Source organism: Diachasma alloeum, unplaced genomic scaffold (genome assembly GCF_001412515.2).
Source record: "Diachasma alloeum isolate Michigan unplaced genomic scaffold, Dall2.0 Dall_scaffold_00280, whole genome shotgun sequence".
Taxonomy (NCBI): Eukaryota; Metazoa; Arthropoda; class Insecta; order Hymenoptera; family Braconidae; genus Diachasma; species Diachasma alloeum.
The window spans coordinates 761,913-788,007 of record NW_021680419.1 but is presented as its reverse complement, the minus strand read 5'-3'; the positions used below and the strand labels follow the sequence as shown (position 1 = coordinate 788,007).

Below are 26,095 nucleotides of genomic sequence, written 5' to 3'. Positions count from 1 at the left end.
AGTTGAAAAAAGTCCGTAGTCTCCCTACCGCCGGTTAAAATCGCGATATAAAGTTTGCAAACGCAAGAAAATTCCCTTTGCCGGCCCGCCAGGGGGAGATTGATTTCTCTACGAAACCCCCCGTGAAAGTGGCAAACGCGCGTGTTTCCATTGTGACTCGGGCTGCGCACTACCATCCGTAAGTACAATATCATTTTGCTTCGTGTGCAAACACGTAAAACGAGACTGAATGATTTATTCCCCGGGGGCCTCTGGAGAGTGATCTTGTCACGGTGGATACCCCTTTGTTTTTCTTTTATCTCATCAACCACGCCCGTATTACGGCAGCTGAGGCTGTGTGCCTTTGCCATCTCCGTTGAAAAGTCGTTAGTCGTGAGCCCTCTGGCCTCCTTGTGTTCTGTACAATTGTTTATTTGTCACGTTTCACGGCATCTCCCTCGATTTTTCGTCTATTTAATTAACATGTGTATGGGTGGTTGCGTGGCGTGTTTTATTTGCCATAATAGAATCATCCAATCACGTCTTATTTCACACTGTGACGTCACACGCTCGGAGGTTTACCATTGGTTAACGGAGGTAAATGCGAGGTTTTGCCGCTGTGTGCGAGGGGGTTACCTCTACCCGCAGCGTGCACGGGTCTCTTCATCCCCACTTGTGCAGAATTTTGTGTTGCTACATGGGGCAAGGGGGTGGGGGGTGGCCGCTCTGCTCGTTTCGTCCTTATTTCACGCTGGGGATGGCTTTTCAGTCTATCCCACTTTGCTTGGACACGCTACTTGACTTTTGCATACGTACGCGCTTGGATCCGGGGGAGGGGCACCTTCGGCTGTACTTCACGACGCCTTTTTAGCGAGGCTTACCTATTTTTGCACGCAACTCCCTCTACTACACCTATCTTTTTTGCGAAGGGGAGCCCCCACTCGCGGAGATGACCAAACCATCTGCGAGGAGAGTTGAGCGAGCACTTGGTTCACTCCGCTTTCCCCGTTTTAATAGTATATTTCGTAACGAGTGTGGAAAAGAGTTTTTTGTGGGAGGTTATAGCACGAGCCGAAGGCGAGTGATGTAATTCCACGAGCCAAAAAACACTTCCCACGAGTATCGAACGATATTTTTCATCACAATGTGTGGAAAAGGGACGTTTTAGGCACACTTCGCGTACCTAAAGTTACTTTTTCGCACAGCGGGATGAAAATGGGTTTTTTGGGGGGTGGGGGTGATGGGGTTTTTTTCAGGGGTGCAATTTTACGGGACGAAATTGGGCGAATGGGAGCTTTTGGCTGGGAGATTTTGAGGGGTAAAATGTGGGATTACATCACTCGCCTTCGGCTCGTGCTATAAACCTCCCACGAGCCAAAAAACACTTTTCCCACGAGTATCGAACGATATTTTTCATCACAATGTGTGGAAAAGGGACGTTTTAGGCACGCATGGCGAAAGGCAAATGTAAAGGTAAACGTTGGGTAAAAAAAACGTTAATGAGGGGTTGAAATGTTGATAAAAGTTAATAATTTCTATTTCAATACAAAGAACAATTCTTTCCCTTTGTGACGAGCCAAAACTGAGCTCAATTGATCAATTTGTTTCTGAGTTATGAATAATTTTAAAAAAGTCTAAAGTGTCCCTTTTACCCTACCCTCCCCCAATAAAAAAAAAACAGACATTATTTCCCCCAATTTATTCAGTAATTAATTAATACCTCAGACAATTTTATTGCAGTGATGTTTACACGTGAAGATGATAAATATTCAAGTTTTGAAAGTTCCTATTGTGTATATGGGAAAGCGAGATTCTTTTCCGTTCTCCCACTTCCCTCCCCTCCGCCCCCTCCTCCCCCTACGCCGCCCGTGTACGTTCTCTTTTTTCGCTGCAATGTGTTGGTACTCGAGGAATCACATTAGTTTGACCGTTGCCAAGTGTGAAGAGTACCAGCTACTCCGCCAAGAGGGGGAAAGAGGAGTGGGAGGTAATATGGTTTATTCATGGCTGATAATTTTTCAAACAAAACGTGCAATTCCTCCATTCACGATTATTTAGTTTTATTAGTTCACCAGTGACTCACTCGGCTATAATTTTAACGTCTTCCCATCGGAGTTGAAAAATTTTTCCTGCTGATTGTACGAGCACGTGCTCCTGGGTAACACGTGTCATCGTCTCGGGTCTACAAACGTCGAAGAATGTTTTATTCTGATCTTGGTGGAAATGATTGTAATGACGGGCTTCATTCACTCGTTTGTTCATTAATGGGCGGGCGAGGGGGAAGGATTATTTATATAAAATCATAATGCAGTCTGTTGGGTATGAGAGAGGCAAGCGAGCGTGTCTTTGCGTCTGCGCTCGTGTTACTTCACAGAAAACACAAAGAGAAAGAGAAGATTGAAGGGAAAAAATACTGGGAGGTACACTAGAGAAAAACGAACGAGTTATCAAGCAAGTCTCGTTTCGGCTAACAAAATCGTTAGTTCGTTTTCATTTTCAGTCAATTTTTTTGGTTCATAAAGGTGCCACGGCGCAAGGCCAATTACAGAATCAAATTTATCATACATGAAGGGGAGGTTGGGGTAAAACGGACACTAGACTTTTTTTTAAGTATTCATAACTCAGAAACAAATTGATCAATTGAGCTCAGTTTAGGCTCGTCACAAAGGGAAATAATTGTTTTTGTATTGAAAAAAAATTATTAAATTTTATCAACATTTCAACTCCTCATTAACATGAAAAAAAAGTCAAAAGTGTCCGTTTTACCCCAACCTCCCCTATTTACAAACAATGAAAAATTAATTTAATTTAGTAACTCAGTTTAAGCGCGCCTAAAACGTCTCTTTTCCACACGTTGTGATGAAAAATATCGTTCGATACTCGTGGGAAAAGTGTTTTTTGGCTCGTGGGGGGTTTATAGCACGAGCCGAAGGCGAAAAAACTCTTTTCCGCACTCGTAACGAAATATACTATTTCTTAGCACAAGTAAAACTTGTTTGAGAACTTTGTCTTTTTTCTTTCGGTGTATAATTGGTCTGTGGGTTGTTGGCTCTGGATACAACAGTAAATAAATGAATAAATAAATAAATAAATGAATGAATCGCATGTCTCGCATGTTTAGCTTAAAAAAAACCCTTTTTTGATCATTTTTAACAAATAATTTGTTTGGCACAAGTAAGACTTGCTTGGGAACTCTGCTGTTTTTCTCACAGTGCAGAGGCAGGAGGGAGTGAGGGATCGTGGGTGACTTGAAATTTGCGACGTATTTGTCACTGCGTCTCTCGTCATTCTACGCATCACGACTTCATTAATAATTTCGTGGGGGTTTTAGTAGTGTATCACCACTAAAACCGTTCAGCGATTGGAAATGCAGAGCGAGGAGGTCTGGTTTGAGTTCGGATGTAATTTATTGATTGGAGAATGTCCAGATTACGCCAATTAGATGAGATTATTTTTTTCTCTCGGCTACTGGAGCCGGAGCGAATGCCTGATTAAAGGAAACTTCATTCGTTTATCAAGCCCGGGGTTATCTCGATGTTATGCGGGAGGGACTCGTTTTGCGGTTGTCTGAGAGAAATTGGTGAGGAGACAGAATTCAGGGGTGGAGTGGAGAAATGAGATGGGATTTTTGTTGGGAATTTATCTGTTTTTGCGGAATTGAAGGGAGATGCCGGAATTTTTGGGGAGATTTTTGCTGGAGCATAATGCAATCTACGAAACAGATTGCGGAGATTTTTTTTTTTTCCATCAATCCAGAGATATTTGCCAAAGGGGGTGGAGAAATGAGACGGAACAATTTTTATTGGAAACAGATCCGTTTTTTGAGAATTTTTTTTTTATTAAGCGATTAGAAACGTACATGGAAGGTTTATTAGTTATACAATATGTGTTTTTACACTCAATGTACACTCTATTTGATAGAGTCTATTACACTTTTTTTAATTTATTTTATTTTCAACTCACATTCTTTGAAAAATCTATCAATGATCTTGATCACAATAGGGTTTACTATATATATCACATGACTCATCACACAAGGAAGTTGACAATGTTTCGTGATTTTTTTTTTTTTGAGAATATTGGGGAATGGAAGAACGAATGAAAAATTTATGCGAAGACATTTTTTCAGAGCCTTGGGAGATCTACAGAAAAGATTCTCAGGAAATTTTTCGGACTTTCCATATATTCAGAGGTATTTGCGAAAAATTAAACTTCAAGTTGAAGTGGAAATTAACTTGAAATAAATATAGTTTCGATTTCATTTCTCACTGAATACCACAGTATTGATGGTAGATACCAGAATTTCCGCAGTTATTTTTGTCAGCTCCCATCGCTCCCCGAGGAAGCTCCCCAGGGAAATTCCCCTATCCTCCACCCAGACGATGATATCCACGAAAACCTCATCTTCAAGTTGATTCGATTTATCTCATTTCACCGCTTCGCTATCAACTCTCATTTCCCTCCGCGAAATACGCACCACTATTTTTCGCGTTTATCATCTACTTCAGCAGCTTTATATCACTCTGGAATTTCCTGTTCATCTAGGAACACCTCGGAATCTGTTCTAATAGACCTTTTCATTCAGGAGATCTAGGGGAAATGTTTGTTCCCTTTCTATTTATCCACCCCCTTAATATTTCATGAGAGTATTGATATTTATTTGAAGTGAGAAATGATTAATGAACACACAAATGATTAGATACAGACAAGTGGGGCAAAATGGACACCATTTTTTTTAATGTCAATGACTTATTGAATTGTTAAAGAGATATTGATAATTAATTGAAATGTCTGGACAATTGCTGAATTTAATTAAAATGATATTTTGCACAGAATTATTATTTTTTTAAACATTCGTTGATCATAAGTAAAAAATTGGAATTGTTTGAACTTTCGGACACATTTTTTAGGCATGAAATCGATTTCTGGTAAAATTCTGAATATTAATGAATTTGTTACGATTCTGAAAAAATAATTTTCACGGTGGAAAATTGATTGTTTATAAATTATTTATAAAAAAATGTTCGTAATTATCAAAAATTGGAATTTTTAAATTATTTCAGATTTAAAATCTTTTCTAAAGGTTCAATATTGAGATTCAAATTCAGCCCTACAAAGTTTAAATAACAAAATCATTGCAAAATCTCCATAAACTTGGAGTTAAATGAAGTTTCGATGTTGAACAACAAACCTAGAAAACCATTTTTTTTTGTTTAACCAAGTTTTTATTCAAGAAAACAATCAGCATTTTCAATATTTACAAACCTTAAAAACTAGTATAAAAAACAATGGTTCTATGATCAGTATTATTTTCAGGGAGAAAACTATGGCCTATAGAGGCTCTCGACTTCTAAATTATTTACTTTTTTATGTTATGGTGTTATACATGATATTTCTCTTTTGAGTTTTCTGCGATTTCCTTTGCAATCTGTTTATTTTTTTTCCATGTGCCTAAAAAAATTTTTTTTGTTCGCTGATATGTGAAAAAAAAGGCACAACAGTATTTGCAACCTAGAAAACCATTTCACTGGCGAAAAAGTCGCCAAAATCCTTGGCCATCCCCAAAAAAATGAAAACATCTGTCTCCTAAAAACCTAGTACCCCATTCTCTAAATATCTCCAATGAATTTGTTGCAGACTGGCACCCGGGTCAGTGTACCCCGTAACTTCGCCTCTAATCCCCGCAGGATCAATTCAAAAAAATCAGCATGAGCCTGGAGACACTGCTGGAGGCTGCACGATATGTCGAGCAGCAGGAGAAGAAACGAGAGAGGGTTGCCAGCACTTCCTCATCCTCGGATCATTCGTTCGCCGTTGCGCCACACTCGAATCATCACAATTCAAACGAGCCACGTGGTAAGTGACTCTCCTCTCTCCTCCTCCTCCTCCTCCTCCCTCCCCCCCCCGTTCCGCCGCGATGATTTCAATTGTTAGAATGGGATCAATGCTCCCCCGACGAAAAAAGAAAGGCCCAGATAAAACGCAAACCCCGAATATCCCCGGGAGACCAGGCACTGTCTATTCGCACGCTCCATGGTAAAGTTCACCGTGGATTCACGGTAGATTCTCACTCACATCTCGTCTGACATCTCTGCTGCGATGAACTCTGGTTTTGAGCTCTGTGAGTAGAGTTGAAAAGCAAAGTTGTCACAACATTGTCCAGTGAGGTCTAGGGTCTCCCCTGGTTAAAAAATCATCCTTAGAGACATTTGCACGGCATTTCGAGACTCGTTCGTCATTCGGGGAAACTCCTAGAGGGGAAGCTAGTAGGAATTTCCCCTCCTAGAGTCGGCTCTAGGAGTTTCCCCTCCTAGAGCCGAAAAAACTTCTAAGAGAATTAGAATTTAGAGAGAAAAAAAAATTTCTGCTTCACTCAGCCGGGAATCGAACCCGGGTCTCCCAGAAACGCGCCGGGCACTCTTACCGACTTTTTTTTTTTTCGAAATACGTTTATTTACCTTAAAGATACAATGATTTTCTTAATTATAAGTTAACGTATTCAAACTTATATCTATTATGATTAGAGATTCACAGTTCTAATAAATATACAGAATCAATACAATAACTAATGTTTAAAACATTATTTTACTCTGTTTTATAGACTGATCAGTTGAATGAGTTTTATCACTCTTACCGACTAAGGTACCGGGAACCACAGAAATTCACTCTCAAATTCACCTCATACACCCCCTAACCTCCTTTAGGCATTAAAGAATTCTAAGAGAATTAGAATTTAGAGAGAAATAAAAATGTCCGCTACACCCAGTCGGCTCTAGGAGTTTCCCCTCCTAGAGCCGACTGGACAATGTTGGCACAACTCTGGTTTTCAACTCATTTACACTATATTTCGGCACCCACTCGTGCACTCGGACCCCATCAGACAAATATGAATATCGTTAAGAAAAGGTTCACATAAAATGTAAAAAACTATTCATTTCATTCTTTATTTGCGTTAATCTATACTGATATTCGTATACGAGAAAATTCTTTACTAGTCTACTATCTCCATATAACTTATCAATTGATTCGATGTGCCTAGTTTATTATCTAGATCTAATTTGAGACGTAAAAGTTGAGGGTCCACGATCTTCCATATATCCACGGTAGAAATTACCTTGAATCCACGGGAAAACGTCCCGTATATCCACGGTCAAAGTTACCGTGGAGCGGGTGAACAGACACTGCTGGCGACCATTCGCCCCGTCCTTGGCGATCTTTTTTTTTTTTTTGGCACACTAAATAGTTCGCAGGGAGTAACCACAACCAATAAACAATGCGCCCCAATTTTTTAATGATTTTCTCCTCCATTTTATCGCCCACGTTTTCGCCAAAGGTCATGGATCTTGCGGTTGAGCGAAAAAGAAAGGGGGGAGTAAAAAAAAAGAAGAGAAGGGAAAGGAAAAAATAAACGAGAGAGAGAGAGAGAGAGAGAGAGAGAGGGAGAGAGAGAGAGAGAGAGCTTTGCCGGCTATCGACCGTTCGACCACGTGATCTAGGGTAACACTGAAGGAGGTTGAGAGCCACTGGCACTGGCAAAACCATATGAATCGCACGCGTTGACCCACGCGCGCTCGTCGTCTCCAAATTAGGTATGATTTCCCTGTCATCAGGGGTGCTCAGTTGGTAGCACGGTTGAGACATGATTGCTATTCCCATGATTTTTCACGCGTGGTTTTTCCAACGGGGGGTCAGTGAACTCGGAGTGATACAGTAGCACGTGGCTGTGGGGGATTAAAATAAATGGCGACTTATTTTTCTCGGGGAGATGCGTCGGGTGAACGCGTTAAGTGAATGACTATTTGAAATTTCTATGATTCAGGGAAGGGGGGGTTGAGTGTAACGGATCGCCTTGCATGGGTTGAATTTTAGAATTGTCCTGCGTATGATGATTAATTTTTTAAAAAGAATAAACTCCAGTTTCGTTATTGCCGGATCGTGCTGTGCCTGAAGTTTTTTCGTCCATAAAGATCAGCAGTTGTGGGAGATAACACAATTGAAGATCCCCACTCAGAAACGAGGGGCTCGTTACGTCTTGAGGAGCCTCGGGAGTCAAGGAAAATTACTGCAAATTTTGCGCGGTGAATTCTCAGGTAAAAGGAGACGAAAAAATCTGAAGTAAAGCTTGAAAAATTTGTTCGTTCGCTGGGAACTGGATGAAACAAGTTGAACGTGATCTGAAGAAGACAAATAATTATAAGAAACGTTCAAAAGTGCGAGGTGGGGACGCCACCATCTTGGTTTTTCCAACGGGGTCAGTAAACTCGGAGTGCTGCAGTAGCACGTGGCTGTGAGGCATTAAAATAAATGGCGACTTATTTTTGAGGAGCCTCGGGAGTCAATGAAAATTACTGCAAATTTTGCGCGGTGAATTCTCAGGCAAAAGGAGACGAAAAAATCTGAAGTAAAGCTTGAAAAATTTGTTCCCTCATTGGGAACTGGATGAAACAAGTTGAACGTGATCGGAATATGACAAATAATTATAAGAACCGTTCAAAAGTGCGAGGTGGCTAACAGGTGTGGGTGCGCCCCTCTACCGGAAAGGCTTCCAAAGCGGAACGATTTTTTCGCGCCATCTATCAAATTTTCCATCCCCTGCTGGCAGAGAATTCACGACGCCAACTTTTCCCGGCATTTCCGCAGTTATCTCAAACTCCCCAGGCGCCTTAATGCCGGGTACAAGTCGGGATTTTCTCACTTGAAAAATGAAAGGATGACGGAAGTCGTGAATGCTCAGGGATAAGTCGATCGGGACTGCAGGCCCCAGACCCGAAGTAGTGGGAATGAACAGGCCGGTTTTAGTACACCGAGAGAGCCCAAAAAAAACAGGATAAAAAAGGTGAATAAAAAGCATCAGTGGTGAAGGGAGAGAGCCAAGGCACGACGAGAGAGGAGCCCCGGTCACGTCGTGCATTTCGGCGCGCTGGTGAGGCAAACAAGCGGGGGAGGTACTGTAAACGTCGGTCAGTGACTCCCGAGCCATCTCCAGGTATTTTTTACATGAAAATACCAAAACTCAGGATGAAACCAAAACGTTTGGGGCTTTATTTACGATGAGATCATTAGGGAAAACAGAACGAAATTATCGGATTCCCTGAAGTCGAGACAATTATTGTCCTCGACTCTCGTTGCCGGCCGGGGCATTACAGAACAGAACAGAACAACACGGCCACTCTTTCTCTCTCTCTCTCTCTCTTTCTTTCTTTCTCTTTTTCTCAACGTCAGATAGGGCGGGCGGAAAAGCACGCGGCCAAACAGAGAGTTTACCTCCATTGCGCATGCACCCTGTCCCCGGCAATTTTTGCCTCTCCCCTCTCTTTTTCTCTCCCCCCACCTCCACGAGACTCACCCGGCCGCGTGGAGTTCTGATCAATCTTCCAGCGTTGCCACTTCTCAATTTACTCCGGCATAACTCGATTCAAGTGGCGAGGCCGCTCCTGACCCGGAGGATATCCCGGCTGGTCAATTCTCTCTCTCACTCTCTCTCTCTCTCTCTCTCTCTCTCTCTCTCTCTCTCTCTCCGCGCGCGCGCAGGTCTGGGGGCTGACTACCCCACCACGGAAATTATGTCTCTTGGTTCCCGCCACCCGTGGGACCAGCCGCACGTGGAGGCTACGGTACGCGGGGCAAAATGGTCCGCTGTCAACAACGAATTTTGGGAGTGGATATGGTCGGGTGGTTCGAGGGATCCTTTTGGGATATTTTTATGGCTGTCTTTAGTCGGAGGTATCTACTGATTCAATGGTGCAATTCAGTAGCGAAGTGGTAAAATGGGTCGACTCATCTCCCAGTTGAGTTTTGAGGAATATCTCCGAATCTAAGGGAGATAGCGGAATTTTCGTAATTGCATTTGTTGTAGCACTCAATCGGCTCTACAAAAAAGGTTATAACAATGATTATTCTATCTCCCTTAGATTCCGAGATATTCATTGAAAAGTGGTCAATACAATTTTAGGAGGACAATTTTTAGTGCGAATTCGGTTTTATGGTTTTATTGGTGGGGATTTTTTTATGTAGATATTGATGAAGTTTTTATGTGAATTAAGGGCGAATGGGGAAACGGACTGTCATGGGTCGGCGGTATCTACTGACTGAGCGGTACGATTTGAATGAGTGAGGTCTCATCGTTTTGAAGAGTAAAAAAAACTTGGAAATTCAAAAAATTGGGAATTCCGCTCTGCCGCTCTCGAGTTGCTGCGTTTTTTTCGAAGGAATTTTATGAGAACAACTTTTATTCAATTCAGCTTGATCCAACTATTCTAGTTTTGAAACGCAAATTTAGTTTTATGGTTTTGTTGTTGAAGAATTTTTATTTTTATGCACCCTTTGACGACTTTTTTATACGAATCAGGGGCGAGCGGGGGAAACGGGATGGGTCAGCTGTCATTTCAAAGATTAAAAAATATCTTGGCAATAAAAAAAATCGGGGAATTTCACTCGGCCGTTCTCGAGTTACTGCTTTTTTTAGAATTTCATGCGGACAATTTTTATTCAATTCGGCGTAATGCAACTGTCCTAGTTTTTGAAACGCGAATTGGTTTGTTTTTATTGTTGGGCAATTTTTATTTTTCCACGTCTTTTGATGAAGTTTTTGCAACAATTAGGGGTGACCGGGGGAACCTGGCTGCCTCGAGTCGGCAGTATCTACTGACTGACAACTGCTCCGATTTGGATGAGTCAGCTGTCACGCTAAACATTAGAAAAATATCTTCAAAAAATCGAAAAATTCCACTCAGCCATTCTCGACTCCATTCTGCCCCACCCCAGCCGCAATTTCCGTTGATTTCAGTCATACTCAACACTCCAATCTATTTTAAAAATCCCAACACATTTGTATTCCCCAAATCGCCGTAGAATTCTCCAGAAAAACCAGTCCCCACATAAAAGCCATAAACCACTGCAGTAAAACCTCATAGTAAATATTTTGATAAAAATCCATGACCCCAATGAATGATCACGTAAAACGTCATCACTCCGCACGGTCACCTTGGGACACGTACAATTGCAAATCCCCCGATTCGCCGCGAGATGGTAGCGCATACGCCGGGTAGAAACGGTACCACGAAGGTCGTCATTAAAAAAAAAAACGCCCTTTTCCCTTCCCCTTTTCTCCACTAAAACCCCCAATTAAAAATTCATCTTTTCTCTCCCCCAAAACAGGTGCAAAGATGAAGAGAGAGCGGAGCGAGCCAGATGACCTGTTTTGCGAGGAAAAAATGCTCATAATCGACGGTGAGTCAGATTCCACTAAAATTATTGTCACAAAAAAAATTCTCCCATTTGTTTGAGTAAAAAAGTCATATCTCATCGACGAAAATCATCGAGCGAGTTCGATTGGGTCCACGTGGACGACCTGTCAGCGTCAATACAGAGACCGCAGTTGGTGAACTGTGGAGGGGATGATGGGGAGACGGTGGGTGTGAGGGGCGGGGGGAGCGGCCGTTATTGAGAGCCCGGGGTGTTAGATATCCGTCAGGGAGCCTTGCGTGTTTGAAAAAAAAAAATGAGGAATGAAGGGGTGGGGAAGCGGCGATACGAACGGTCGTCGACGCTCCTCCATCATCCTCAGGTTGGTGCTAACCGCACCAGTTCGGTCACAACTCGAGTTTAGATCTCAGTCGGCATTTGCGACTCACACGCGTGTGACGTACACTCGGTTTTTTAATTTTTTCATTTTGTTCGCACGATTTTCACTCGATTGCGCGGTGTAATCAGATGTGATCGATTATCTGGAGATATTGATAGGACGCCTTGTGAATCCGGCGATCTGGGGAGATTGATGGGATTGATTGAACTGCAATTACGATTGAGCTGAATTTATTGGAGTCCACTTTCACTCGGCATTTGAGACTGGATTGAACGGCATTTTTGAGACTGTTTTTTAGGTTTCCAGCCATGTTGATGTAGTTTTGGTTTTTAAAGGTGTTCATTGTCTAGTAGCCAAATACAATACACTGATGGGTTTAACATTTCTTTAATAAACAAAAGATTAGTTGTCTGGTATGAATTAATTCAAAAAAGCCGTTCATACAAAAAAGCCGTTCAATACGAAAAAGTCGTTCGCCATGTTGATGTAGTTAGTGGTAATAATGGGCGTTTTGTTGATGGAAGATAGTGCATTGGTACGCGATCACATGAGTGTTATGGTTGGTACGCCATCCAATTTGGGTGGGAGAGGTGTTAATGGGAGTAACAGTGACGTGAGAGGGATTAACGATACTACGTTGGGGGGTGAGTCGAAGGGACTTCCCATGGTTGGGATCATTGATGTTGTCAGTGACGAGAGGCGGTGGACAACAACACCTGCACCCAAGAAAAAATGGATACGTCATTATCTGCTCGGTGAGAAGCGCACCGGAGGATTGGGGCAAAATGGACATTTGTTTTTTTTTCGGGGTTCGTAGATCGGAGTAAATTTGATTTGATGTTTTGGTTTGGAGACGAATTAGTTCAGTAGCGGAGCGGTAAAACGGCTTGAGGATGTCCAAGTAGATTTGACAGTTTGGTGCAGACCATTTTCAATTGGAAAATTCGTTGAGGCAATTGAGTGAGAAATATTTGAAGTTGAAATTTTTCGCAGAATTATTGGTTTTCAAACATTCGTTGGTATGTTAATGAAATTATTTATAAATAATTAAAACTATAAATTATAAAGCAATAATTTGTCATTTATAGTTACAGATTGGAAATTATGAGTAATTAAAATTGTTTAAGCTTTCGGAAAGCTTATTGTTTTATTTGCAGAAAATACTCGGAATTTTCAAAAATGACAATTTTTTAATTATTTCATCAGTCTTGAGAAAAAATAGCCAAAGTACTTGGATACACCTTAAAAAATTCTGGGCTACTTTGGGACTACAGCTGGCCGGAACATGGCCCAGAATTTTTGAAGAAATATTAATTTCAACGGTTTCAATTTTGAACATCACTTGCATTACTTGGATATCCTTAAGTCGACAGTCTTCAGCTGAGTTTTCGAGAAATATCTCCGAACCTAAGAGGGATAACGAAATTTTCGTAATTACCTTTTTCGTAGAGCACACTGAGGGCTCCAAAAACGGTCATGACAAGAATTTCGCTATCTCCGTTAGATTTCCAGATGTTCACACCCGAATGCGCAAGTGTCCATTTTAACCCACTCGCCCCTCAATAATTCTGGAAAAAACTTGAAAAATATTATTCTCGACTGACTGTTGACGACAGGAGGTCGTTTACACGTCCGTCAGTGTCTGAGTGCTCGAGTAATATGTTAATTGAGTTACTGTAAAATCCCTGGGATTTTTTAAATTTTCAGCGCATTTTTTATCATCGAAAATTCGGTTTCAGGGAAATCATTTGCTTTCGGATATTGATAGAAAGGAATTACTCCGTCCTCTCCTTTTACCCCTGCCAGACGTACTTCCAGACGCGCGCACCAGCATGACCGAGAGTCACGTGTCCGTCTGCGTGGTAATCCCCACTACCATTATATTTGTTTCACCGACAACTCCCCTGACCCGCGCTCTCACTCGTCTATCTCGACCACGTGCTATCCCCCCACTTACTTGTCTCACTTCCTCGCAACCCTCCCACTCCTCGATATTCCTGTTACCTCGCCAATACTGCACGCACTCTCATGTTTCCTTGGTACTTTTTGCAAAATTTTCGAGGTGCAAAAAATTGCGGTTTTCAATGTAAAAATGTTTCCGTGTTGTTTATTCATCTAAAAAAAAAATTTATCTCTCGTTTTGTTCAATCGAAGCGATCGGAAATATTGATCGATTGAGTTTTGTTGCAATTTGTAAAATTGTCGAGTTTTTGAGGAGATTTGTTTAATTACAATTTGAAGATAAGGGTATTCGGTCAATATACGTCACGGGGTTATTATTATATTGTCTTTTTAGGCTTCCGTCGTGGATGCATTTTAATCACTGACGCATCCTGTCGGCGGTTTCGTAATCGAATAAGCGTTTCTCGAAGTTTCTTACTCCGATTTGTGGAATAAATGAGGGGGTGAAGGCGAAGTGAACGGACGAAGCTGAGACTAGGGGATTTTTGAGGGTGTGAGGGTGGAAAAATCATGTACAGTCGGGGTTTAAGGGCGCAGAACTACAGTATTTTATTACTCTAAAATATTTCAGTGGCGAAACGGTGAAACGGTTCAAGTAGATTTTGACTAGCGCCCAGTTTTCAATGAACATCTCGGAATCTAAGGGAGGTAGCAAAATTTTTGAGACTACCTTTTTTATAGAACGAATTGAGGGCTACAAAAAAGGTCATTACGAATATTTCGTTATCTCCCATAGATTCCGAGATATTCCTCGAAAACGCAGATTTTCGTTTTACCGATTTACTAGTAATTTGTGCGTCTCTATTCACCTTCGCTTTGTAATGAATGGTTTTTAGTCTTTGATGACTGGAGTTTTTTCAGACTGGATTTCAAGGATGTTTTTTCATTTGAAATGTATTTTTCGAGGTTTGAAATGAGACTTGATGCGTCCAAATCGCAGCATCCGGTCAGAAGATATCGAGGATTTATTTTGGTTTCGGTTCATAGCTCTGGACTCTTCTATTTTTGTCGTGTTTTTTTTATTCTTCCCTTCACTCTTTTCCCCGAGACATCAGGTAAACCAGTTAGTCGGTCAGAAGAGAATTGAACAAATGTGATGCTTCGCCTGGAAAATTCCTCAATATTCAATGATTTTTCTCCGCGTTTTATCGGGAATTTGACAGAAAAGGATGAGGTAAAAATAGTTTTAAGAAGCTACAGAGCAATGCAATACGACTGCCAAGAGCCTAGAAAAGGAGGGGAGAAGATCAACATGAATGAGCCTACCACTGTTAATTTATAGACACTGAAAAAGAATAATAAAAAAATGTAAATAAACGAAGCATTCATGCCGGAACGTTTCAGCTGTTGCACTCGGGTTGAAATTAGGCATCCGATGTTCCTAGTCTCCTTAGCCATTCTAAAGTTAAACCAGACGCCAAGTCATTCAGCTTTTGCTCTATTGTTCTTTTGATTCAACGAGACTTTTTATTTTTCTCATCTATAATTAATTATACAATTTATTTGTCAACAATTTTTGGCTGAATTTTACGCTACACTTTTTCAAAATTTTTGGCCTTCACTTGAATTTCAAGGATTTTGATTGTTGAGAATTCATTATTTTATGGAAAAATTAATAAAAAGTGACAATTTCAGGTCAATTATTCCCGCGAAATGAATAAAAATCATTAAAAATTCCGCGTAGTTTGAAATATTCATGTTTTCATTTTTAAAAAATGCAAAAATCCAATTATTCGAATTTTCTGGATTTCCTACTCGTACATGACAAATTCACAGAATTCCCGTGTAATCAATTCACGATTGTGAATTGGCATGCGCAATTGTCTGGAATAATGCCCCACCGTCTGCATAATTAACTCGATGAAATTGTGATAAATGACAAACCGACGATGTGTTAATGACGATTTCTCCCTCTTTAATTCTGTACAACTGTTTGGTTTACAGAGGAGGATCCGCTCGACATTAGCAGAACGAATGGCAACCACTCGACTACCCTACGGGGCAGTCCTATTATCTCACGTGGAGCACTTACAAATCCAAATACGACTCACACAAACATTCATCACGTTACAACTCATCATCAAATTCATCATCATAATAATCACAATAGTACATCGCACAATCATTATATCGATAATCTTAGTACAAATCATAATCAGAGTACTACTACGTCGGTTGTGGTCGACATGGATTCATCGCATGACAATAAAAAACATCGGAATGGGTAATGAATATTTACATTTGATTTTTTATTGGGGGACTAGATACTCAGTCATTATGAAGTTTTGGATATTAGAAAATATATTGTTCAATAGATTAATGGAACGATAGAAAAATTGCGATGATTAAAAATCAAGAATTAGTTTTTTTTGTGAAATAATTGATGAAAAATTTTTCTGCCTACAATATAATCTCTTCAAAATCGTAATAAATTTATCAGGAATGAGAATGTTCTGGGAAAACTGAAAAATATAAGGGAATTTTTAACAAAATGTCATGGATTTTGTTTTGTTCTGAATGAGATCCCGTTTTCATCGCAATGGGTAATTAATATTTACATTTGATTTTTTATTGCGGGACTAGATACTCAGTCCTTATGAAGTTTTGGATATTAAAAAATATATTGTTCAATAGATTAATGAAACGATAGAAAAACTGCGATGTTTAAAAATCAAGAACTAGTTTGTTTTTTTTACGAAATAATTGCTGAAAAATTTGTCTGCCTTCAATATAATCTCTTCAAAATTGTAATAAATTTATCAATAATGAGAATGTTCTGGGAAAACTGAAAACCATGAGAAAATGTTGAAAAAAAATGTCATGTATTTAGTTTTGTTTTGAATGAGATTCAGTTTTCGATTGCAATTGAAAGAATGAAATGGTTAAACAATGAGAAAAATCAATTGAATTTCAATTTAATTTTCAGACCATGTGTCATAAGATCTGGTACCCGAGAAGTTCACAATAAACTCGAGAAAAACCGTCGTGCCCACCTAAAGGAGTGCTTCGAAATGCTGAAGAAACAGCTACCAGCTCAGGATGAGAAGAAATCGTCAAACCTGTCAATCCTCCATGCAGCAATAAGGCATATTCAGGTGGGTGGCCTTCTCTGCTTTTAAATGACAAAAAATAACATTCAAACTGAATAAAACGTGGTAACACGCACAGCGCGTTGGAATGTACCACGCGGTAGGAATTACAAATTGAAATAAGCCAAATGCGATTTAAAAATTCCACCGCCATTATTTCAACGACACATTCATTACAATAATGTATCATTCCGTTACATGATCAACTTTATCGATCAACGATCGAGCAAATAATAGGGAAAAATTCGATATTTGGAAGTAGTTGCCCCTCCAAGATTTATCCACTAGCTCACGAGTATTGAATGTCAGTGCCGAGTTTAGACTCGTTCACTGTACGCATTCGTATCTAATTTCCATGTGATGAATAAAATATCGACATTTGGATTGCAAGAGAAAACTTCGGAACGAAATAAAGACGAATAATGACAGAGAAATGCACCCCAGTCTTGAAATTTTCCAACAACTTTGGGAATGTATTTTTATGTCTAGTTGTGTCACTGAGAGACAAACAAACACGTTGTCAAACAATTCTCGTTTGGGCCAACAAAATCGCTAGGTAAAAATTGCCAAAAAAGAAGTTGTTTGGTTCGAATTTGAAAGTCACAAACGTGAATAATTGCTCTGCTTTCGACAGCAACGAAATAGTTGCCTCAAGAGGCGGATAATTCACACCAGACAGTGCCTTTTCAAGATGAAAATATCTCGTTTAGAGGAAAATTTATCAACAAATATTTTATCCCTAAATTACAAGATTGCTATCATATCATTATTATTGTTTCATTTAAGGGTTCATTTGTTGTCTGTGATTATTAGACCGTCGAAACGAAAAACTGATATTCCTTGTTTCGCATAAAACAAAGATTTTTCGGGAGCAAAATACGTATGGGAGTATCGAATAACGAAGGAGTAGTGCTAGAAATGACATTTTTTGCGTCTACAGAGAATGCAATTTTTTTTTAACTACTAGGGGAGGATGGGGCAAAACGGCCCCCCTTCAATCGTCAATATTTTCCGATTCAATAATCCGATTGGGATGAGTTAGAGCTCGTTTTGAAGAATGAAAAATTATCTTCAAAATGAAGTTGAAACTGGGAATTTTCACAATGTCATTCACAAGTTATTGACAATTGAAGGGGGGCCGTTTTGCCCCACCCTCCCCTAAATCTATTTTTGCGACAAAAATTTTTCATTCCGGCGCACTCTCTGCATGTTTGGCACAAAAAATCCTTTTCTCAGCACAAGTAAGACTTGTTTGACAACTTTGTCGTTTTTCTCTCAGTGTGGATTTTGAAAAATAACGAAATTATTCGAGGCATCAGCGCGAGTTCAAGAATTCTATTTTTTGAGGAAAATTCGAAAATAATTGATGAAACAAAATTCTCTCAGAATAACATTTTTTTAATCGTAATATATTTTTCAATAACGAAACTGTCCCAACAAAAAACTCCATTCGGAAGCAAAAATGATGAGGAAGTATTTTAAAAATGTCACATGAATAAAACATCAGCATTTTCAGTAAAACCAACGACTTCAGGATGACATAAACATAAAGAATGACAGATAAATGCACTACAGTCTTAGAATTCTCCAAGAACCTTGTCAAAGTATTTTTATGGCTAACACTTCCTTCGTGAGGAGTAACAAAAATTAAAGCGCCGAGGAAAATTTCTAAAACCCCAGAGAAATCGAGACTTTTTAGCACCAATAATTGATGGGCAAAAATTCTTCTCAAAATAATATTAATACTATCCTTTTTACCACAAAAAAACAAGGAAACGTGAAGAAAAAAGAACGCCAGATAGATACCCCAGTATCAAAATTCCCCGAGAACTTGGTCGACCTACTTGAAGTCAATACCAATTTGATCTTTCAGCGGGTTTGGTCAAAGTATTTTTATGTCTAGTGAGTTGGCTTCTATAAGAAAAGTCTCACCGATCTAAACACAGAAGCCACCGTTGCTTTCAAAAATACAATTCGCAACGTTGCACCATCCTGTTTATTCAGATGAGAACAGGGTAAAATGGAGACTTTCTCATTTTTTCCCTATTCATAACTCAAAAACAAATTTTTCAACTGAGCCCGTTTTAGATCATGACAAAGAGGCCAAACTATGTTTTTAATTGGGGAAAAAAATCAGTATATTTATAGATTCAACCATTTTCAATCATCAAATTCGTCAATTAAATCGCGTGAGAAAAATTTGACAAAAAATTACGTCAAATGCCGCTCAAATGAAAGCACTGATTTTTTTTAGCATTTCACTGGAGAAAAAATAGCCAAAGTACTTGTACATCCTCAAGTTGCCTTAGCCCTCAGCTGAGTTTTCGAGGAATATCTCCGAACCTAAGGGAGATAACGAACTTCTCGGTATGACCTTTTTTGTAGCTCTCAATTCGCTCTACAAAAAAGGTCATGACACAAATTTTCATATCTCCTGTAGTTTTCGAGATATTCATGGAAAACCGACCAAGTCAAAATCGACTTGAACCGTTTTACCACTACTGAATTATTCCATTTCATTAGCAACCCAACAAGCCATTAACATTTCAAAAAAGTCGAGTGTCCATTTTACCCCGCCCTACCTCCTCCTGCTCTACCCGCACATCAAGGAATAGAATATAACAGCGAAAAAAAATGCACTATCAAAGTTATCCTTGAGAATCCCCGTCGTACAATTTGAGACATTGAACCTGCCAATGAAGACAACATACACACTCACAGTGTGATAAGCCACACGATAATGACGCCTGTAGACTTGTTATTCCGAGGTAAATAAGTTTATGTGCCTGACCTTCCGCAACTTGAGTTAACGACTACCACGTCATCACATGATTATCTCATGTTTATCGTTCTGCATTAATTTATTTCTCGCTCTGGGTTGCTGGAGGGAATATTAAAAAAATGTTAAAGGACGATTCACTATCATTCCGATAGGACTGGCATTGCGAATATTGTGGTCAATTTATTGATAAAAAAAATAGTGTTGTTATCTTGATGACTCAAGTTCGAGGCTGAATAGGCTGACGCATATGCTCTCATCTTAGCCCCCTCCTCCAGCACCAGACGAGTTTATCATGCTCTCGTCGTTTTCCTATTGGCACTCGTCACGTGATGGGCACAGCCATCGTTATGATACCACATGGCACGTACATTGGTTTTAAAGAATTGCCGAGGCAAAAGTGTATTTCATTTTTTTTTCATGAGCCATTGATTTATCCTCACTCATGCACTGATTTATCCTCTCTCTTGTTATTTATTGGATTGTTTCGACTTGGGGCTGATCCAATGAGCCATCGGAATACTCTACACTGAGGGAAAAACGACAAAGTTGTCAAACAAGTCTTACTTGTGCCAAGAAAATAGTTTTTTGAAAATTATCAAAAAAGGATTTGTTTTGTGCCAGACGTGCTGCAGAGATAGGCATAATCATACATTATAATTGACATTAATTTCGTAAATACCTAATCAAGTAATAGAACTTGACAATTTTCACTTATTAAATTAATCAACAATTAAATTTTTAAATTCTGAATTATTTTACCAACAAGCGAATTCGGAAGATTGACGATTATTTGGATAATCTTTAATACTGTTCAGAAATTTTTTAATTATTTACTCAATAGTTATTTGAAAATTTAAATTATCAATTATTTTACTATTTTCTAAATTCCAAAGATAAATTAATGAATTCAATTATTTTAAGGAAAAATTCTCTTAATATTACTAAAATAATGATTGATGCCGATCTCTGACGTGCTGAGAGTGCGCCGGAATGAAAATTTTTTGTCGCTAAAATAGATTTAGTAGTTAAAAAAAAATTGCATTCTCTGTAGACTCAAGAAATGTCATTTCTAGCACTACTCCTTCGTTATCCGATGCTCCCATACGTATTTTGCTTCCGAAAAATCTTCGTTCTCTGCGAAACAAGGGATAGTAGTTTTTCGTTTCGACTGTCTAATAATCACAGACAACAAATGAACCCTTAAATGAAACAATAATAATGATATGATAGCAATCTTGTAACCTGGGGATAAAATATTTGTTGATAAATTTTCCTCTGTATGAGACATTTTCATCCTGAAAAGGCACCGTCTGGTGTGAATTATCCGCCTCTTGAGCCAAGTATTTCGTTACTATCGACAGCAGAACAATTATTCATGTTTGAGACTTTCAAATTCGAACCAAACAAATTTTTTTTGGCAATTTTCAACTAGCGATTTTGTTGGCCCAAACAATACTTGTCTGACAACGTGTTTGTTTTTCTCTCAGTGTACGTGGGCTTTTGAATCCCCTCTGGCGGTGAATCTTGATTTTTTACTGGATCGATTGTACGTAAGATGTTGAAGATCGTTGCCATCAAGCACGTGTCTGTCAGTGGAGCGCGTGCGCTGTGACCTTTAATGGCTCAACATCTCCACGTGTACATCAAAATCACTACTCTCATAATGTGTTCGTAAAGTTGATGCTGATGGTCACGTGTGCCCGAGTTTTAAATGAGAAATAAACAACTGCAGCTTTGGATGTCTGCCAGAATGGGTATTTGTTAATTCAAGTCGGTTTGTATCGGGGCGTTTATTCGGGAAGGGAAAAGTTGAACCATGAAAGTTGTTGAGTAATCGGGGGAATTAGCAATGAAGTTATGAAACAATCGCTCAATTATGTCCATTGTCCCGTGAAATTGACACCTGTCAAATTCAAGTTTTCAGTAATTCAAATCTACATTTATTATCGGTAATAATTCTTGGACTGTTGGTTATTATTGCAGACACTGAGGAGAAAAGAACGGGATTCTGAACACGAGATGGAGAGACTTGCGAGAGAGAAAATAGCCGCTCAACAGAGGATAGTTGCTTTGAAAAAGGAACTCTCTGCTACTTGGGATCATATTGATTTCAGTACATTATTGCAAGAGCCTAGTTCGGCGATTGATCCATTACAATGCAAAAATGGTAAATCTTTTGTATATCTAGACGTGCCAATGTTGACTAGAGAATGGCAAATATTTATTTCAGGTTTTCTCAGCTGCAAATAAAATTCTTTGATTCTAAGATTAACGTCGAGTTCACAGAAATGTTGAGATTGAAATTTGTTGATAAAAATCTTAGAATGTCAGTTTTTTCCCCCAATTTTTATCATTTTAAAAAAGATCCTTCGAATTTCTTTTCCAAAAACACTTGGTTTTGAGGTGAATGCCAAATTAACAAAGATTTTGACATTAAAATTGAAATCAGTCGACAGAAATTTGAGAATTTCAACATCTTCCCTCCAAACTTTTATCACGAAAAAGAAAATCCTCGGAATTCCCTCCCCAAAAGCTCTCAATTCAGATCGAAAACTGCATCAGCACCAAGTTCACATCGTTCTCCCTTTTCGATTTGAAAATGACCTGATGCAACAACAAATAGAATGCTTGCAGAGCTGTTTGAAGATGGTGAACTATTTAGAAAGCTTTGAAAGTATTCAACAAAATAGTCACCTAATAAAATAGTCCAATCAACTAGATGCCATTGACCACAGCCGAAAATAATTAACACCACTATTTGTCCACCAGTTTCAGAGAGCATGGACGTTGACGTGTCAGGTTTAGCTCGCGGTGGTACGCGTTACAGTAGCACCAGTAGTTTAAGTTCAGCAGCAACCGCAAGCTCCCCCCAGAACCATCAAACAACAAGTACAACACCATCAATTCACAATCAAGTAGCAACAGCAGCAGTTGTATGCCAAACCCAGGGCTTGAATCTCGCTCAGAATTCACGGGAGAGTCCACCAGCGAGTTCCAGTCCAGGTGCATCGACACCGAGTATTCCAACACCAGCTCAAGAGAAAGTCACATCGCCACCAGTTGTCCAACAGTCACACCAGTTGCATCTGCCAATAAGTGCACAGATGTTGAACACAACTCAGGGTTTAGCCACAATAGTACCAACTCTACAGCATCTTGGATCTGGTCTTCGTGTTATACCTGGTGACACGAGGCAATTGCTTGTGACTCACACGACTGGCAGCAGTGAGCCACGACCACTGACACTGGCTGTACAAAATTCAGGGGATCAGGGAAGACCTCTCATTGCTGTACAATCGACAACTGGAAGTGAGCCAAGACCAGTTGCACTTGTTGTGCATTCATCAGCAGCTAATGACAACCGTGTGACATTTGTACACTCTAATTTGTCGAATCAGGAGAGACCACTTGCACTTGCTGTGCAATCGTCAGCCAGTGATGTAAGACCTGTTACTTTTGTACATTCTGGGAATGATGCAAGGCCACTTGTACTTGCTACACATCCACCACCACTCAATGTCACTAGTAAGTTCATTGTACGAGATATTTCTACTGTTTTTGGTAATTACTCGGGAAATGTAGAGTTGAGTATTGAACATTTTACTGATTTCCATCCATTTTCACGTTATTATGAACTGATTGATATGTTAATTTGGGGAATGGTCGATTTCATTGAAATTTCCAGGTCTACGTGACAGTGGAAATTATAATAGGATCAGTCATGGAATGTTGGAAGGGTTCAAAGAATACAATTTTATTATTCCTCAGGCTCTTGAGAAATTTGTCGAGTCATGTCGAGTATTCGAAACATATGAATTGATTGAAAATTGCAAAAATTCCAACAACAGTACAAGGATTTGGAGCAACACATGTCAGTGAATTAGAAATTATTGAAAATTCAAGTGTTATTTCAACTAATCGATTTAATGTGTCCTTTTGAGTATTAAATTTGATAATTCCCCCTAAAATGGCATGTATGCGAGATAAATCCGTAATTACCAAAAGCGTAGAAATATCCATTATCTTGAGGAGTTATTTTAGGGAGAAATGTTTCAAGAGATTTTTTTTTGCAATTTCATCAGCTGCAAAAAATGTCTCGTGGTATTTTCTTCTGAAATTAATCCCTTCGGCGATAAAAAAAAATATTGTAAAATCATATTCTGAGGTTTGTTTACTTCTTTCTCAACAGCACAAGCGAGAATAAGGCCAGGGGACACGCAAACACCCCACAAAATGGTCGGTGGAGTTACGTTGGTGGGAGGCAATGGATCGGAGTTGACGAGACTTCCTGGTGGTGCCGAGTTGAATATTCTACCTGCTAATGGGGTGTTTCGATCTGTCAAGACACAGCCGTTGGCTGTGCAAGGAGGTGATTAATTAATGAACGACAATATATCAAAGCAATCTGCATCAGCACCAAGTTCAATTCGTTCTATGATCTCGATTTTGAAAATGAACTGATGCGAGAGCAAATAGATTACTTGCAGAGCTGTTTGAGGATTATTAAATATTCAAAAAGCTTTGAAAGTAGTCGACAGGATTTTTAAAATTTCCGATAACGATTCTCTTCAATTTAACTAATTGATTTTGAATGGTGGAATTTTTTTGGGTTTGTTTTCAAACCCTTTCAAAGAGATAAATTGATTAGATTGATTGTTTAGTTGATTTGAATAGAAGAAATATTTGCAATGAATGATTTATTCGACAAAATTGAGAGATTTTCATTAAAATGAATAGAAAAATGTTAAATTTAGAGTTTTATTTAATGAAAAACATTTGACAAGAAGAATTTATTTTGTTCTTTATTGACATTGTTAAATAATTTTTTTTTGTACTTTGTGCATCAGGATTGACACTGAGTCACGCTGGCGTCTCCCTCCAAACATCCACTGGCAAGCCAATGATGCAGAGTTCACCGTCCACAGAGAGCATAGCCCACATTGTTGGCCAGCACACAACCCTCTCAGGCCTGACTCCAATAGTAACTCCAATGACAGTTGTATCCCAGGGAAACCAGGTGACAGCTCACATACTGGCCCCCTCGAATCTAGCTGGAAAGATGATAACAACGCCGATACTGAAATCCGTGGGTCAAGTGCCACTCGTCAATGCCCAGTATCTCAATACCACGACCCTTGTGAAGCCAGTTGTCGTTGTCAGTTCATCAAACTCAACACCATCAACAATAGCTTCCAGTACACAGCCTTCCGTCACATCGCATTCCAACGTCTGACAACATCACAGGATAACAAAGTTCGTTTGAGATTGGCTTTGGGCATTTTTTTCGTTTAATTTCAATGTTTGTGATACATCGAGGGGCTCTTGATGGCTTTTAAGAGTTTAACGTGACATATTCGAGGTCGGGAGATTTAATATCCGTTTTGACTATCAAAAATTGGGGGATTTCACATTTAAAAAAATAGTTTATGATGACATTGATTTTAAATTGCACCTGAATTTCCCTACACTGAGAGAAAAATGACACAGTTCTCAAATAAGTCTTCTTTGTGCCAAGAAAACAGTTTTTTGAAAATTATCAAAAAGGTTTTTTTTGTGCCAGACATGTAGAGAGTGCGCTGGAATGAAAAATTTTTGTCGCAGAAATAGATTTAGTAGTTTAAAAAAAAATTGCGTTCTCTGTAGACGCAAGAAATGTCATTTCTAGCACTACTCTTTCGTTATTCGATACTCCCATACGTATTTTGCTCCCGAAAAATCTTTATTATCCGCCTCTTGAGCCAAATATTTTGTTGCTGTCGAAAGCAGAACAATTATTCATGTTTGAGACTCAAATTCCAACCAAACAAATTCTTTTTTGACAATTTTCAATTAGCGATTTTGTTGGCCCAAACAAGACTTGTTGGACAACGTGCTTGTTTTTCTCTCAGTGTAGATTTCGTTATTAAGTCATTGATACATTATTGAAGAACAAATTTAATTGTTAAAGATGTGAAAAATTTGAAACAATTTTGAAAAAATGATATATAACACAAATGAAAGATGATGGATTTTAATACTGATTGAATTTTAGATTAATGTCATTTACTTTGTGTCAACTATCAACAATTGGAGGATTTCAGTTTAAAAAATAGTTTATGATGACATTGATTTGAAATTTGCACCAGACTTTTTCTAGATTTCGTTTTCAAGTCAGTAATAAATCGGAAAAATCTTAAACAATCTTCGAAAGAATTTTATATAACACAAATGAAATGATGAATAACTGATATCATTTTTGATGATTGATATCATCGCTAACAAAAGAGAGTGCTGACGTACTGATTTTTATTATTCTACTAAATTATCCGAAATTTAATATTCATCTTAACTATCAAAAATTGGGGGATTTCAGCTTTAAAAACACATTATGATGATATTAATTTGAAATTCGCACCGGAATTTTCATAGATTTCGTCCTTAAATCATTAATAAATTATCAAGAAACAAATTTATCAGTTCCCTTTGGATAAAGTAATATATAACACATAATGTCACGTAAATGACATGAAATAATGAATAACGGATGTCATTTTAGATTAATGTCATCACTTCCTTTTCATAATTATCTTGAAAGGAGTCAAGACACTAGTGCTGACGTACTGATTTTTATTATCCTATTAAATTATGGATTTCGACAGATACGTCCGACAGAAAATGCCGTCACTCTGAGGCCAATTAATCGTTCCTTTCCTGTATGAA

The 26,095-nt window shown here is 38.9% G+C and overlaps 2 protein-coding genes across 2 annotated transcripts in view; one reads left to right on the top strand and one right to left on the bottom strand.

Annotated features, from left to right (window-relative positions):
* On the top strand, window positions 1-24,928 carry LOC107038333 (flocculation protein FLO11). Its single transcript, XM_015257376.1, has 9 exons — window positions 1-178; window positions 5,617-5,835; window positions 11,137-11,208; window positions 15,470-15,749; window positions 16,452-16,620; window positions 21,380-21,563; window positions 22,166-22,921; window positions 23,586-23,765; window positions 24,244-24,928. Exons 2-9 carry the CDS (start codon window positions 5,688-5,690, stop codon window positions 24,627-24,629), a joined length of 2,175 nt encoding a protein of 724 aa, XP_015112862.1. The 5' UTR covers window positions 1-178; window positions 5,617-5,687; the 3' UTR covers window positions 24,630-24,928.
* Window positions 24,209-26,095, bottom strand: part of LOC107038346 (flotillin-2) — a 112,746-nt gene continuing 110,859 nt past the window's right edge. The window contains exon 9 of the transcript XR_001460893.2: window positions 24,209-24,625. The gene's annotated coding sequence lies outside the window, so the exon portion shown is untranslated. The remainder of the gene's footprint in view (window positions 24,626-26,095) is intronic.

Bases quoted from the DNA above. Each gene is read 5' to 3' on its own strand.
- LOC107038333 (XM_015257376.1), top strand. From the start codon at position 5,688: ATGAGCCTGGAGACACTGCTGGAGGCTGCACGATATGTCGAGCAGCAG. The intron at 11,209-15,469 runs GTGAGTCAGATT...TTTGGTTTACAG, and splicing joins AAAAATGCTCATAATCGACG to AGGAGGATCCGCTCGACATT. The intron at 15,750-16,451 runs GTAATGAATATT...TTTAATTTTCAG, and splicing joins AATAAAAAACATCGGAATGG to ACCATGTGTCATAAGATCTG.